Here is a 16,560-nt window from a genome sequence, read left to right on the forward strand (position 1 = left end):
TCTTTCCAAGATGGTCATGTGTCGCCAACTCCATGCACACATGCCAAACTCCAGGCAATCTGACCTCCCACAAGCCTTATCATCCCATCTCCAGGCCTTTGTTCAGGCTGTTGCCCCTGCCTGGGAGGCCCTCCCCACCCCCCACCCTCCCCCACTTCTGGCTTTCTTCAAAGCTCAGCTCAACCACCACATCCTCCAGGAGGCCGCTCCTGATCCCACGCTGTGCGGGCCTCCCCAACTGAGCGTCCTGAGCATTGGCTTTGTAGGCATTCTGCATCTGCTTACCCTACATGCACATGCTGCTTCCCCCAGTAGAGGGGCACCTCCTGGAGGGCACCCTGTGCCTGACACCGTGCTTGCACATAGTAGACACCTCATGTGAGTGATCTCTGCTTACTGATTGGCTTTGTTCCCTTTTTATCACAGTGTGCAGACTGGTAGGTCAGAGGTATGGTGTGAAGATTCGGTGGGCCAGGACCTTCACAAAGCATCTGACAAAGTCTCACATGCCGCTCTTGCGGGACGGATCGCTGGAGGATAGCTTTAGGCCTGTCTAACCATAAAGGATGGTAAAGGACATCGGGTCCAAGCCCCTACCTGGGGGAGGCTGAGGGACTTGGCCAGGGTCACGCAGCTACGAGGTGCCCAAGGCTCTCCTTTCTCCAGGTCTGCACTCTGTCTGGAGCTGCCTGGAGAGGGATGAGTGCACGGCCGGCCCCAAAGAGAGGTTACTCATGGGTCGGAGGGTCACAGACTCAGAGCTGGAGGGACTTCAGGGTCACTGAGTCCAAACCTCCACATGGATGAGCGATGAGACTGAACTGGGCCCGATGAGGGCAGAACCATGTAGGATGGACATTGCAAACCAAGTCTGACAAACATGCCCACGTGCACGGGGTGGCCTCAGAGGCCGTGGGCTGGGGACCTCCCTGCAGCAAAGACTGAAGGACCATTCGGCAGATGTGCCAGGGAGGCCATTCTGTCTGTGAAATGTCTGAGCCAGCCCGTGAAACCATCACTCCCCATTCTGAATTCTTTCCACTCCATCGTTTGCCCATGGACCCCAGGACTTGGATCAGGAGATGTGGAACCGACTCGGCCCCTGACACAAGGTCGCCTTCTCAGCAGGGTCTAGCTTGGGCCTGGGCAAACACGGTCACCCAAGCAGCCTCCTGATGGGGCCACTCTACTTGATAGATCTTGTTGTTATGATATTTTCTCTTCTACCACATCCAATGTTGCCCTGCTGTGACTTGCACCCACTGCTCTGCCTTCTTGGGCCAAGAAGGACCGGTCTGATCTCTCTTCCATCTGACAAGCCTTGGGAGACTGGAAGGAAGTCCTCCCTTAAGCCACCTCTTCTCAATTCCAAACGAAACCCCTGCTCCTCTAACAGATGCTCTGGGGGCAGGAATCCCAAGCCCTTCCCCATCCCAGTCACCCTGCTCTGGAAACTCATAGCTCAGAATGCCCTTCCTCAAACGGGAAGCCCAGAACTGAACATGGCAGTCCAGAAGGGGTCTGACCAGAGCACGGGGCAGCAGGAGGATCACTTCCCCAAGGGCAGCCTGGCATCACTTCTTTCAGTTGTTGTTATCATCCTATTAATTCATAACAAGCTTGTTGGGGTCCTTTCAGACCCCCAGATTTCTTTTAAATACTCTGCTCTCCAGTTCCACCTTCCTTTAGAACTCAGGTGTGAGATTTTACATTGAGCTGCTCTATTTCGGCCCAATCTTACGGCCTGTCACTCAGTGTGTGACCTGCCTCTCTTGGCTTTGTGTCCCATGCACAGCCAGGCCTTAGTCAAGGTCCCGAAGAAAGTATTCACTAGAAGAGGGAAGCACAGATCCCCCAGACACTACAATCAGACACCTTCCAAGTTAACAGCAAGCAAACCATTAGTGACTGCCCGACTGCCCGAGAGGCGGAATCTCTGAAACGTACCTTTGTCTAGGCGCCACTAAAACCCAGACAAAAAGTCTGAGCCATGACACAGTTTAAAAAGCAAATGACGTTCACCTGGCACAGCCCGCTCTTGATGAAGCTCCCTATGCCTGCCCTTTATGATCACTGCTTCCTTTTCTTTCTGAAAAAAGGACACTTCACTGATGCCTTTTATCCATCCTGGTCATTCCCACACTGAGCCCTCCGTCACAACAAAGAAAACATGAAGCCAAACCAACTGACGTGGCCAGCATCTGACCAAGGACACGACACTCCAAAACCTGTAGTCCCCCCACTGAGGTGGTGCAGTGGTTAGAACAGAGGACTCCAAGTCAGGACGACCCATTCAAATCCAGCCTAGACTGTGTGACGCAGGCAAGTCACTTTACCTCTGTCTGCTTCAGCTTCCTCAACTGCAAATCGGAGATAAGACTGAATATATCTCCCAGAGCAGATGTGAGGATTGTGATAATGTTGGTAAAGTGCTTGGCATGTAGTAAGTACTGAATGAATCCTCCCTCCCTCTCTTCCTTCGTTCCTTCCCTTCTTTCCTCTCTCCCTTCTGTCCCTCTCTGTCTCTGTCTCTCTCCCTCCCTTTCTTCCTTCCCTTCTTCCCTCTCTCCCTTCTGTCCCTCTCTGTCTCTGTCTCTCTCCCTCCCTCCCTCCCTTCTCTCCCTTCTGTCTCTGTCTCTCTCCCTCCCTCCCTTCCTTCCCTCTCTCCCTCTCCCTTCCTTCCCTCTCTCCCTTCTGTCCCTCTGTCTCTGTCTCTCTCCCTCCCTTCCCTTCTTCCCTCTCTCCCTTCTGTCTCTCTCCCTCTCCCTTCCTTCCCCCTCTCCCTTCTGTCCCTCTCTGTCTCTGTCTCTCTCCCTCCCTTCCCTTCTTCCCTCTCTCCCTTCTGTCTCTCTCCCTCTCCCTTCCTTCCCCCTCTCCCTTCTGTCCCTCTGTCTCTGTCTCTCTCCCTCCCTTCCCTTCTTCCCTCTCTCCCTTCTGTCCCTCTCTGTCTCTGTCTCTCTCCCTCCCTCCCTTCCCTCTCTCCCTTCTGTCTCTGTCTCTCTCCCTCCCTCCCTTCCTTTCCCCCTCTCTCCCTTCTGTCCCTCTCTGTCTATTGCTCTCTCCCTCCCTCCCTGCCACCTCTCTACGCAGCAGAGGGAAGTTATCTGGTTTTGCCCTTGATCTCAGTGTGGCCGCCCTTCAAGGCTGTCCCTGTTGACAGGCTGCACGCTGTGTATACTCTTCTCCAGGTTCTGCTCACTTCACTGTATCAGGTCAGATGAGTTTTCCCAGGTTTCTCTCATGAGTGTTCCATTCCTGCAACACGAGTTGTTCAGCCACCCCCAAATCAAGGAGCCCTCCCTCCTGACACAAAAAGGACTGCCATGCGTGTCAGATGCCTTGCTTTCTGCCTGTGACCCCCTCTGGGCCACCCCACTTCCTCTTGTAAATGCACATTCAACCCTTTCTCTAATAACGCAGTCTAGAACGTTGCCAGCCATCTCCAAGTCAGGGTCACTGGGCTGGTGTTTGTAGACTCCTTTCTCTTTTGTTCCCTCTTCACAAGCCCACATCATCTCCGTCACTTTAGCACCCAAGGACAGAGTGGCCCAGGTGACCTGAGCTCCCCCATAAGAAGCAGGGCCTCTCCCATGATCTCTGTCCTTATCTTGGGTGGTCCCAGCTCTGTCCTGGCCATCCGTGTTCTTGCAGCCTCTGGCCTCTCGCAAAGCCTGTCATCAAGCTAAGAGAGACACACAGCTATACAGATACTGGAAGGTCCCAAACACCACCAAACGTCACACAGATGCAAGATGCTGCCTGATGGTCCCCTTCATTTCAGCAACTCAAGTAGTCATTAAGCAGCTGTATCCAAACGGCGCTCTCTGGACCAGACTGCAGATTCTCAGATGTGACCAATGGGGAAACTTAGTTTGTTTGACTTGGTCAGAAAGAGTCCTCTCCCTCAATGTGTTGGGGAGAGGGGGGAGGGAAGGAAAGGAGTGTCCCCCAAAAGGGAGGAAAGAGCACATTTCAATGCACAGAAAAGAAGAGAGGGAATGCCAACAGGAGCTCCAGACAAGAGGACGGCTTTACGAGTTACATGACTCATTTGTAATGTTCTTAAAGACAGTGCATGGCAGAAGAGACTGGTGGCCTTCGGTACTGCCCTCTTTTTCCCTTCTACGATGTACACAGAAGAACTCATTCTAGCTGGAACTTACTAATGTCAGACTTTCAAAAAGTCAAACACTTTTTAATTAAGATAAAGCACCCGGGAAGCATAAGTAAATGAGACAAATAGAGATGGCCACCAACCCTGGAGAAAAGGAAAACCCAAAGCAAACCATCCTCTTCCACACATCAGCGCCCTCATTCAGGCTTTAGGGCTTTCCCAAGTTGCTGCAAACCCCTGCTCCTGACTATGGGACCAAGAGGAACCCTGGCCAGAATGTCCTCCAAGAAAATGAGGAGTTTTGGGAGAGGCCCAAGGGTGAGATGGTGGAGAAGAAAAACAGATGACCACGGAACTCCATGAAAAAAGCCCCCATCCTGGCTCTTCATGGGATGGGGAGTAGGGGAGAGGGAAGGGAGGGACCGGTCCTGTCCTTGATCAGCCCGGGAGAGGGGTGGGGGTGGGGAGGGTGGCCCAGAAAAGAGACAGAAGAGCCCACTGACATTTTTGAATGGCAGAAGGCGGAAGGGTGACCTCCGAGAGACAGGCCCAGCCTGATCTTGGTACTGAGGGAAAGAGAAAGAAAGCTCAGTTCTCTGCCCGGCCTCCCCCCATGCTGATTTCCAGAGGGCACAGCTTGGCAGCCAGGTGGGCTTCATCAGGAGGGTCACTTGGAGACATGAAAGTCCTCTGAGGCTCCTCTGGGGGCCACGCTCTAACACCAACGTAAATCTAAGGGCGGTCACTGGAGTCCCTGGACTTGGAGGGGAGAAGGGCAAACCTCTGGAATCCAGACAGTGGAGGAAGTAACCGTCCCTGTGGGGATGGGGGCATTCTTGGTTCCCGAGGCAGGAAGGGAGGCCTGTTGTCCTGGCTCCCCAGAGGTCATCTCAGTGGGCTGTGAGGCTCCCCATCAGCCCTGCTGGGCTTCGCTTGGGCGGCGTCCTATTTGGAGGGCCCAGACAATGGCTGGCGGGGGGCCACTCGCTTCCTGTTTCCTCACACTCCACCCTCACATCCTGCCGCTGAGAACTGCTCAGGAGTGACATGGGCTTGGTGGCTTGCTGGAAAATTTCCAAGAGGGGAACAGCTAGTTGGAGATGTGGAGGAAGGCTGTCTGCATATGATTAGCTCATCCCCCAGTGGCCAGTGGGAAAGGCAGCCACTGGCTGGGCCCCTCAGTGGAGAACACTGGCTCCCATCTGCTGAACAAGTGACAGGTTACACAGAACTTTTATGGACTAACTTCTCTGGTCCTCCTGACAGCCCGTGAGGAAGATAGTAGAAGCTCAACTATCCCTGTTTCACAGATGAGAAAACCAAGGCTCAGAGAGGACACACAGAATCATGCCCTCGAAGCCTCGAGCCCCTCCACGTGCTGAGCTGGCCTCTGCTCTGAGCCTGCAGGGAAGGGAAGGAAGCAAGCTCCTACCTGCTGCTGAGGAGGCCCAGGGCCAGCTCGATCAGTTCCCCCTCCACTTCTTCCTGGCTCAGAGGCGCTCCCAGCACCTTCCACGGCAATGCTGCCTCTGGGCTCAAGGGGCCTGGAAACTCCCGCAGAAAAGAGTCCAAGAACCTCTGGGCAGCCTCCATGCTAGAGGCCAGCGGCCCCCTCTCCTGTGGAGCAGCCGAGGTCATCGTGTGAACATCGCTGGCACTTGTCAAGGGGTGTCTTCCCTCTGGAGAGAAACAAGGAAGGCCCTGCTGGTCATGGCCCTGCCAGTCAGGGCCCTGCCAGTCACAGGGACCGCCTCTGCCGGCTCTCCTCCCGGCCCACCGTCCAACCCCAGGAGCCCTACGCGGCACTGCCCTCCCTCCCCACACTGAGCCTTTCATCGGGCATTCCAGGAATGCATTGGCATTTGGGGCTAACTCATACTGTATCCAGTCTGACCAACAGCCCCAGAGCACGCCCACACCAGAGCAGGCAAATTGGACCACCCCATCTTCAATCACTTGAAGTGTAAGGCTTTATGTTTTGAGAGCATAGCACAGTGCCTGGCACATAGTAAGTCCTCAATAAATTTGTATTGCCTGACTTATTACCCTAATGTTCTAGGCCCTTACCCCCCGCCCCCGCCCCAGCTCTTCTGGTTCCTGACTGCCACCCACTGGGTTAGGCTGGCCCTCCAGCCTGGTCACCAGCAACTATAGGATGGGCCAACTCTGTGAATCAGAGAGCACAGCCTCACTGGGCTTCCCAAGCATTCCCCTCCAGGGGGGGCCACCCTTGCCAGTTCTGATGCCACCTGACCCAACCTCATCTCTCCAGCTTTCCCACAAAGGGAGACAAAGAAAGGCTTTGCTGACATCTAGGAACCCTGTCAAAAAACGTTCCCACGTCTTATACCTCTACTGCTATGTACTGGCCCTCAGTCTCTCTCCTCTTGGCCTCCTTTAGCCCTCTGGAATCTGGCTCCCCTCCTTATCACTCAGCTGACACCCTCTAGGTGGGGAAGGGGAGAGATGCTGCTCCTCCCTTCCTCCCTCCCTCCTTCCTTCCCAGTCTCCTTTGCCAGTTCATCCTTCACATCCTGACCCCTAAATGGCTGGTCCTTTTCTGCTCCCTTGGTGACCTCATCAGCTCTCACAGGTTTCAGGATCAGCTTTCTGCAGATGACTTACAGATTTATATGCCACCCCACCCCATTATCAACTGCCTTTTGGGCATCTCTACCTAGTCCCATAGGCACAGGAAACTCAAAATGTCTGGGACTCAGCCAGTTATTGGCCCCTCAAACTCTGCCCCTCCCAAACCCCCCCACCCCCGCTTCCCAGGCTCATTACCCTGGCTCCACACCCCACATCTCACTTTTCCAGGACACCAACAGCTCCAACCTCTGTCCGATCTTGTGGAGTCTCTACAGGAGTCCACTCGGCACGCAGCCCCCGGCCTAGAGGGCGGCAAGGGCCCCCTAATGGGCGCTCTCACCTCAAGCCACGGCATCCTCTGAAAAGCCACCTTCCTAACACATAGAGCCCACTGCTCGAGACCACGTCACCCCCTACCCAGTAAACTCCTGTGGCTCCCCATGGCCTCCAACAGCAAATACAACATGCTCTGTTTGGCCTTCAAAGCCCTTGGTAACCAAGTCCCCTCCTCCCTTTCCAGTCTTCTTACACCTCATCCCCAGTATTGGTAATTAGGGTGGGACTTTTTTACTATTATCTCTTTTAAAATGCTAAAGTAACCAGGTGCCTTTAATTAAGTCTGGCTAGGTGTGAAGCCCCAGGCCTGTACCCTTTTGCTGATTAGATGTGAAGCTTGGGCCCTAAGAAGGTTAGCATTTTGTTTGGGGCTCTCGCTGGAAGAGTGTTGGTGTGGAGACTCTGGATAGCCCCTGGAACGCCCCCCACTTGCCCCGGCTTTGAAGAAACCCAGATGTTGGTGTTTCTCTGGTGAATACTGCTGTCGATAGACTGGTTTGTATTGTTTGCTGTTTCTGTTGTCTCTGAAGTTCAGGATGCTGAACCAAGTGAATGATGTTTGTATGTGTGATTAAAGGGAGCTTGTTAACCCCTTAAACTTGTTTTCCTTAGAAAAGCAGATCAAAGAACCTGTGCTGGCAGCTCGTGTTGGGTCTCAGCAGCAGCTGCTAACAGCATTGCTGTCACACCCCTGACTCTCTCTCATCCAGACATTGGCCTCCTGGCCGCTCCATCATCTCGGCTCAGGCACCTTTTCCTGCCTCCCCAGGCCCGAGTACCCTGCCTCCTCATCAATGTCTACGGACCTCCCTGCCTCCTAAGTGCCAACGAAAAGGCCCCCTTCCGAGGACCTCGTCACGCAAACCTCTTCCCTCTGTCAACTACTTCTTATTTCTCCTGGATATAGATGCAGCTGTTTGCACGTTGTTCCTGTGACTGTAAGCTCCTTGGGGGCTTCTCTTTGCATCCTCTTAGCACAGTACCTCGTACACAGTAGGTGCTTAACCAATGCCTGTTGCCTATCTGTGGGAGCTGCTGCAGATCAGAGAGCCGCCAATCAGAAGACTCACATGGGTGAGGATGATGGCGTCAGTAAACATGACCCTAGGACGGGGCTGGCCATCCTCAGCCCCCTGGCGAAGCAGGCCTGAGGTGGAGGAGAGCAGAAGCTGTAGCTGGGATGCTAGGCTGCAAAGTGGCCCCAGTGTGGGGGAGGGTGGTATGCCAGGAGGTGGCCTGGCACACCAAAGGCGGTGTTAGTGGGCTTTCCCAAAGGCTGGTCCTGTTTCTCTAGGCTGACGCACCTGCCCTGCCCACATCACAGAGGCCACAGGTGCTCACTTCAACCACCAGGCTTTCTTTGGGACCAGGACCTCCAGAGGGGAACAGAATGTCCAGGGGCCACTGCAAACAATGGAGAGGACCCGGCTGGAGGGCTAGAGGGCCTTGGGCCTGAAAGGCCAAAGGAGGAGCAGTGGGTGGCAGATGTGGAGACCTATTATAGCTCAATCTGAGAAAATAAAAAATCTTAAAAATGAGAGCTGTTCAAAGAAGGCACAGGCCCCTCACTGCGGCCATGGGCGCCCCCTCCTTGGAGGCCCGAGGGCCACTCCTCAGAGAGGGATTGGGAGGCCCATGGAATCCTTTCCAGTGGCTCCCCACAGAATCGAGTCCAGATTCCCTCCACTGGCCAGCCAGACCTTTGTGATCCAGCCCGCCCTCCTGCCATTACTGGGGACCCTTCCCGGGCACTACTTTGGTCTCTTTGCCCGGCTGTTGCTCAGGGCTCCCCACTGGGATGTTCTCTACCCACCCTATCATCACTTAGGGACTCCTCTCTGTCATTCAAGGTCCAGCTCAAACGCCATCCCTTCCCCCCAAACCCTGAAGGCCTGAGATAACATGGAGCTCTTAGGGCAGCATTTAGATCCCTCCAAAGCCTGGCTCCCAGCTACCCTCCAGTGGGGAAGGGAGAGACTGCCCTGCCAGCGAAGAGCAGCACCCTCTCTGCAACCTTCTGTCTCCCAGAGTTCCTTGGGCAGCACGGATTGGGACCCACAGTCAGGACTTGAACCTAGGTCTTCCTGACTCCATGGTCAGCTCTCTGACCACCAGGCCACACAGCCCACTGCTCTTCCTGGAGCTCGGCATTCCCATGCTCCTTACTGCCCCTCTACACCTTGGAATCCTCAGCTCCCTTCCAGGTCCAAGCCAGGCGCCACCTACTCCAGGAGGCCTTCCCTGATCTTCCTCACGTTGCCATTGTCCCCTCCCCTCTATTCACCAACTAGGTAAAGGTGGCTATCCCCCAGCAGAACATGCCCCACCCGGGGCCTGTCTCCTCAGCAGGAGCTCGGGACACATGGGGGCTCTCAACCTTCTCCCGGGTGAACTGGGCCTTTGGCAGTGCAGTGAAAACCACGGACCCCTCCTCCAAATGATGCTTTTAAATGCATGACATAAAGTACACAGGATTCCAACTAAAGGTAGTTATACTGAAATACAATTATCCAAATAATTTAAAAACCAGGCTACAGACCCCGAGAATCCCAGACGGTAACTGGGGATTACAGCAAGACTCCACTGGATAAAAGAATCTGCCGGCCAGGATGGGACAGGAGCCAGGGCCTGGGCCTGAGTCTCTAAGAGCCTCCCCCAGAGGTCAGGGGACCTGCCCCGGGCAGCTGTCCTGGTTCCAAGGCCAGGTATCCCTCTACTAAACTCTCCTCTGCCTCTTCTCTGGGACGGGAGAGAAGAGTTTGGGGCCAAGGGAGGCCTAGTTGTTGTTAATTATCAGAAAATGATGGCATGATAAGGAGGAGGCCTGAAGGCCTGCAGAGAGGGAGGGTCAAGGGAAGCTTTCTGCTTTTATGGTTTCTTCTAGTGACAGAGGGAGGGTGACGAGTGGAGATCATTATGAGGAAGAGAAACGGGGAGTCTGGATGTAAACTGTGCTTTAAGGTTTGTGAGCCGCTTCCCAGAAATCTGCCTAGAGGCCTCAAAAGAGGAGATGGAAAGACAAGGCGGGCAGGAAGGGACTAAAGATGCCCAGGAGACTGGAAGCCCCTTGGGGAAGGGGAGGGGCCAAGGAGGGTGGGAGGAGCTGGGCTGGGGGGAGGGGTCAAGGAGGGTGGGAGAAGCTGGGATGGTGCAGGGGTGGGGGGTGGGGGGAAAGGGAAAGAACTGAGGACAGCAGTTTGGCCAGTGACACCTTGGGATGAAAAGGGGAGGGGAGCCTTCTGAAAACACCCCCTAGCAATCTGGGGACTTTGATTTCTGGCCCAGGGCCCTCTTGGGACTTTGCCCAAATGTGGCCTCTCTGGGTCGCTGTCCCCTCTGCTGTCCACTCCCCTGGCCTGGGAGCATCCCTCCAGCCTGTCTCGATCCCTGTCCCTACCGCCCCAAGCCTGCCTGGGCCTCACTTGGTTCCTGGTGATGGGCAGAACCAGGCCCAGCTTTTGCTCCCATTCAGCAGGAACAGAGGGCCTTTCATCTGAAGACTCCAATGTGGGCCACGTCAAGAATGGCCCTCTAACAAAAGGCAGCTGTGGTCCTTTGAGCAGCAGCCACAGAACCAGTCACTGAATGGCTAGGGCCTGACTCACTGACCCACCCACCAAACCTTTCTTCCACAGTTGGGGGCAGACGGCGACCCAGGCATTTGGTCTTCCTGTACAAGGACATTTCTGGCCCAGCCCGATCTTGGAGAAAGACTTGGTTTCCTCCCCTGAGAAAGAAAGGGCCTGGTATCTCTCTGTGTGATTCTGATACCAAACCCCCAACCCAGGCCATCACCTAGGAAGCACTTTTCAGAGGGGTTTGCTGGGAGCTTCATAAAACGTTCCCTATCTAAATCTTGGGGTGAAATTGGGCCAGTAGGGACAGGCAAGGGGTCAGAGCCAACTAACACTCCCAGGGCACCGTGTGCTCCCTCCTACAAAAGGGACGGTGCTGATGGGTGCTGTGCCGACTGTCTAGGGTGCATGAGGGTTTACAAAACCACTTGGAGCCTGGCAGTCCCAATTCAGAGACTCTCGGACCAAAGGCCCCTAAGAAGCCCTGCATAACCACTCGTGTCCCCTGCCCTGAGAGAATCCCTCCCTCCGGCCAGCTGGCCTCCCCCCTTTGGAGCAGCTCTCATGGTCAGGAAATCCCTCTGGACAGCCAGCTGGGCCTCTCTGTGGGGCCCAGAAGAACAAACTGAGACCCTCCTGCATAAAGAAATGACCTTGTCCCCCAGACTGCCCCTCTCCTCAAAGAGTCAACACCATGTGGCCCTTTTCTCACAATAACCTTGGCTTGGAGGGAGTAAAACTATCGCCTCATTTGAAAGAGGGAGAAGCAGGCTTGGGCAGATGATTGGCTTGCTGAGGGGCCCCCTCCCAGCCCTAGACATGGGCTTTAACCCAACCTTGAGGCCCATCCAGCCCTCCCAGGCCCCATCCCTGCCCCTCCCCCCCCAGTCCCTCACTTACTCTTCAAGCTGCCTGATACCTCTCAGGCCTCCCAAGCCAAACCCCCAGCCCCTCCAGCCTCCCTCTGTCAGCCTGCAGGAATGGGGAATGGCTCCGTTGTGTGCACCAAAACTCTACCCCACTGAGACTCAGGATACACAGGTAAGATATACAAGCCAGCCCAACTTCCTAAGCTTGATGGGCCAGCCTCCAAATCTGCTACTCACTCAAAGGACCTAAACTTGCCTTGGGCAAGTCACCCAAATTCTCTGGTTCCTCCTCTGTGAAAATAAGGGGTCTGGATTTTATGGCCTTCAGGAGATCTGAATCCATGGACCCACAGATGACCCTTCTAGGAACGGATGACTCATAAAAGCAGCACGAAGAGAACTGGGAATTCCACAGCCAGACCATTTTTCTGAGCTGAAGGGACCTGAACTCAGCTCCTCCCGATTCTTTATTTTATATATAAAGGAGGGTTAGGCCAAAAGGGGCTTCAGAGGCCAAGCCCTTCCCAGAGGCCAAGTGACTGGCCAAGGTCACACAAATATTATCAGAGGTGACTAGAAGTCCACTTTCCTCTCCCCTGGACCGTGGGCCTGCTGGTCTCCCTGCCTCTAGCCCAGCACCTCCTCAGCCCACCCTGCACTCCTGCACTTAGTACCAGGGTCTAGGTCAGATGCCATCAGTGACCAAAAAAAGCTCCCAAAGCTTCAATAGAGCATTCAGTGAGGCAGGGGCATGGGGCTGGGTGACCTCCAGGCCCCAAAGCCAGCCAGCTTCCTTGTCACACATTTCTTGTGTTCCAGGCAATGCCTACCAGAGTTTTGCAGGGCACTGATGCTCTGATGCTGAATAATTTATTATTTATGACCGGCTGAGGGTGGGGAGTAAGATTACTATGGAACCCAGTGGTGTCTGTGGAAGAGGATGTGAAGCCCAAGGGGCCTTGAGGACATGATGGATCATAACAAGCATGACCAAAGGTGTGGAAAGGAAAATAAAGGCACATTTAGAGGGACAGAGAGTGTCGGTTTGGTGGCACACAGATGCCAGCAGCCTCCCTGCGCAAGGCCTCGAATGCCAGGCAAGGCTGAGGCTTTCTATCCTGAACAATCAGAGCAGTAGATGAGGAAGCTAAGGTGCCCTCTGCCTGCATCAGACAGGGGGCAGCGGGTATCAAAAGGAGGCGGCTGTGGGCAGGGAGGACTTGGACAACCCTACGGTTCCCAGCTTGGGAAACCAGAAGAAGAGAAAGGCCACTGGCAGAGACCCCTAACTCAGGATGGGGATCTGGCTTAGGAAAGAGAATTCAACAAACTAAGTGCCCGTTAACCACACACTGGATATAAAGCATACAAAAGGGCTCGATGCTCTACATGGTGGGCACGTACCTGTGCTGGCTTCAAACGTGAGAGTTATAAGCTGGTGATGTGCAGAGGCTGCCAGATGACCCCCGTGCTCTCCATGGCTACACACAGGGCTCACTTCAAAGGGATGACTGAGGTGTGAGGTGTCTCGTCAGGCCACCTCTATAGAGGCTCTCTGTTTCCTGTGCCTATCTGTGCCCGGTCCCCGATGCCCAGCTGGGCAATGAAACGGTGGAGATGTCTTCAGGGACGGAGCCACCCTCGTGGCCCAGCACCATTACCTCCCCATGTCCTTCATTCCACACAGACTGGTCTGCACAGAACACTGGTCTCCCAGACTCTATCTTTCCCTTTGGCCTCTCATAGAATTCCTGGCTTCCTTCAAAGCTTAGCACAAGGATCTCAGCCTGGACTATGGGGCCTTCCCTGGTGCCCTCAGTTGGTAGGGCCATGACTTGTCCTGTCCCCATGTCTGGAAAGCATCCCCTTCTCCCGCCTTGCAGAAAAAGCCTCCACTTCCTTCAAAGCAAAGACTAAACGCTAAGGACCACAGAGGACTCCCTGCTCACCCCCCAACCCTCCTTCTGTACTGCACCCCATGACTTTGCACTTTTTCTGCTGTTTCGTACCTAAGTTCTTTGTTGTGTCCAATAAAATGGAAGCTTCTTGAAGGTGAGAATGTGCGCGTGTGCATGAGCGTGTGTGTGTGTGTGTGTGTGTGTGTGTGTGTGTGTGTGTGTGTATGTGTGTGTTCCCAGCTCCTAAGCACAATACCCGGCTGTGGTGTACGCTAAGTAAATGCTGTCAAATCTATAAAACATTACAAAGATACACAGAATAAAACAAAAAGGAAATTCCGAAGGGGACACAAACAAACGAAGGCAGTAATACCACTACCTCGTTAAATTTAATAGCAGAGATGTTCGTGGTTTTGTACACAACACTCTTAAAAATTCTCTGCTGTTGTAATGTTTATGCATGTTGACGATTTCATTCCTAATAAAAAAAAAAGGGGGGGGGCTAGAATCCTTATCCTTAGGGAGCTTCCAGTCTCAAAAGGACAGATCTAGAGCTGGGTGCGATGACAAACAGAAGGTGCTGGTGTATGAGGGAGGCACCAGTCAGAGGCTGCGGACAGTGTTTGAGTTGGGGGAGCCTGGGCTGCAACCCCAGCTCTGCCACCCACTAGACTGGGGAAGGATCCTCCCTTCCCTTGCCAGGGGTGGGGAAACTGCAGCCTTCAGGCCACCTGTGGTCCTCCTGGTCCTCTAGGTCCTCGGGGGCAGCTCTTTGATTGAATCCAAACTTCACAAAACAAATCAGGATTTGGTTTAGATTCAGTCAAAAGGCCACACGGAGGACGTAGATGGCCACAGGTGGCCTGGAGGCTGCAGGCTCCCCACCCTGCTGGGCCTGTTTCCTTTAAAAAAGGAAGGGGGGGGGGTGTCAGACTCAGGGTGTAACCCAGTAGATTTCTTTTTTTAAAACACACAAAACCCCATTTTAAAACGTAACTAGCAAAGACCAGAGAGCTGCGGTGAGGCTGCCCCTTCTGAAATGTGGGGCTCTGGGGCCAAAGCCTGTAAGGCCCTTCTCCCCAGGGGGCCTCCCTGAGCCTGGGGTGGGTCTGAGCTCACTGAGCCTGGTACCAAGGGTGAGCCTTGGGACAAGAGGGCACAGGCCCCCAAAGGCTCACTACCTCCTGCCAGGACAGGATGGGAAGACTAGGCTCCCCCCAAAAGGATCCACCTCTCTTGCAAGAAATTGTGAACCAGCCCCTTCTTTTTACTCCTGCCCTAAACTCTTCCTCTTCCCCCTTCTCCTCCTCCCCCCCCTCCCCCTTTCACTGCCTCCTTTCGGGGGGAGCATCCCTGCAGCTTTTGCCCCCCTCCCCCTTTCACTGCCTCCTTTCGGGGGGGGCATCCCTGCAGCTTTTGCCCCCCTCCCCCTTTCACTGCCTCCTTTCGGGGGGAGCATCCCTGCAGCTTTTGCCCCCCTCCCCCTTTCACTGCCTCCTTTCGGGGGGGGGCATCCCTGCAGTTCCCCCCCACACACACATCAGGCTCCAACATCCGCCCTGCCACCCCTCCCAGGCAGGGCCTCGGAAAGGAACCCAGACTAAGCGGCGAGTCCTCGAAGGTCACCTCGCTCCCCGCCCCCCACACACCGGGACTCCCTGCTCCCTCCCAGCTGCTCCCCCCCCCTCCGGGGCAGGGGAGGCCGAGTCACACACTGGCCGAGGGTGGAGGGAGCGGGGCATGCCCCGGGTCCCCGGGGGTCCCCGAGGCCCAAACCAGGCCCAGTGAGGCCGGGACGCATTCATGCTACGGAAACTGAGGCAGGGGGAGGGGCCTGGAGCGCACACCCAGCGCACGTGCGCCGCGCCCCCGCCCCGCCCGCGCGGCCCCATTGAGCTGATGAGGACACTGAGGCTGGCAGCGGGCGGGAACCCCCAGGCCAAGCCCGAGGCCCTCCGGGAGTGCCCGCCGCGCCCCCAGGGACCCCGCCCCCCTCGGCGGGCCCCCCCGCCCCCACACCCTCCCGCCTCACCTGGCTCGGGGCCGCGCCCGCGCTCCCGTACTCTCAGGGTCCGTGCTCGCCGCCGGGACCCGCCGGGCGCACGCGCACGCGCACACCCGGGCTCAGCGCGCCGGCCCCGCCCCCGCCCCGCCCACTTCCCCCTCAGGCTCCGAGCTTTCTTCTCTTTCACTTCCCGTTTCCCGGGGAGAAGCGCGGGCGCAGGCGCAGGCCGGATAGGGGCGGGGCTCAGAGCCGCATGGGGCGGGACCTAGTGGGGGTGGGGCGGGGCCCGAGGGCGCTGCCCTCCCCGAGCCGGGGCTGCGGGCTCCCCCAGGGTCTGCAGGCGGAAGAAGGGCGAGGACAGCCAGGACCTCCTCCCCTCTATGAGCCTTCCCCCACTACCTTGTATTTGTGGCGTGTCTCTATATCGATGCCAACCTCGTGAATGTCCTTCCTTCGCTCCTCGAGGCCAGGGATTGTCCTCCTTGGTAGCCAGGGAGCACGGCGAACGAGGGCTGGACCTGGGCGTAGGAAGACCCGAGTCTGGACGAGTGACCCTGGGCCAATCACTTCTCGGCTTCCTCCGGGACCTATCTCCTAGGGCTGTCCTGAGGGTCAGACCCTCCTTGAGGCTCTTTGCCAACCTTAAGGCTGCTATGTAAACCCCAATTTTTACTCTGACCTGTCTACGCACCCCCAGTACTTACCGCAATGACTGGTCCACGCCTGGGGGGTGACCTGGACAGGCGCAGAGAGGCAGCTTCAGGCTTGATCTCTGGAACAACTTGCTGACCTGGTTAGGGTTGCCCCACAGCGGCAGGTCTGGAGTGGGACCGTCCTCACTAGCGGTCTTCCCAGGAAGGCTAGATGACCACTGGTCAGCTTTGGTTCAGGTGGGGCTATGAGGCATCTATGAGCCCTGTCACCCCGGGGACCCAGCTGGAGGGAGTGCTCACCCAGCAGATGCCCATTTGCCTGGGTCCCTAACTCACAAACAACTCCAGCTCTGACCTGGAACGTGGCTTTGGGACTGGCTGACTCAGGGATTCTGCCAGTAATCCCTGGCAGAGCCAGGATCAGGATCTGAATCCAGGCCAGCTGACCCCTGCACTGTGGCATGGTGGGGGATGGCAATGTGTCTGTGGAAGGAGGGGTGCTCACACCAATAGAAACA

The 16,560-nt window shown here is 55.8% G+C and overlaps 1 protein-coding gene across 2 annotated transcripts in view; it reads right to left on the reverse strand.

Annotated features, from left to right (window-relative positions):
- Positions 1-15,870, reverse strand: part of PPM1F (protein phosphatase, Mg2+/Mn2+ dependent 1F) — a 42,206-nt gene extending 26,336 nt beyond the window's left edge. The window contains exons 1-2 of one of the 2 annotated variants that reach the window (XM_036741337.1): positions 15,789-15,870; positions 5,547-5,793 (exon numbers count right to left, since the gene is read on the reverse strand). In XM_036741337.1, coding sequence (XP_036597232.1) covers positions 5,547-5,752 — 206 coding nt within the window. In that variant the 5' untranslated portion in view covers positions 5,753-5,793; positions 15,789-15,870. Of the gene's footprint in view, positions 1-5,546; positions 5,794-15,416; positions 15,500-15,788 lie in introns of those variants that run through there. The other variant, XM_036741336.1, reaches the window with a different exon arrangement.
- Positions 15,871-16,560: the final 690 nt, after the last annotated feature.

Source organism: Trichosurus vulpecula, chromosome 1 (genome assembly GCF_011100635.1).
Source record: "Trichosurus vulpecula isolate mTriVul1 chromosome 1, mTriVul1.pri, whole genome shotgun sequence".
Lineage (NCBI taxonomy): Eukaryota > Metazoa > Chordata > Mammalia > Diprotodontia > Phalangeridae > Trichosurus > Trichosurus vulpecula.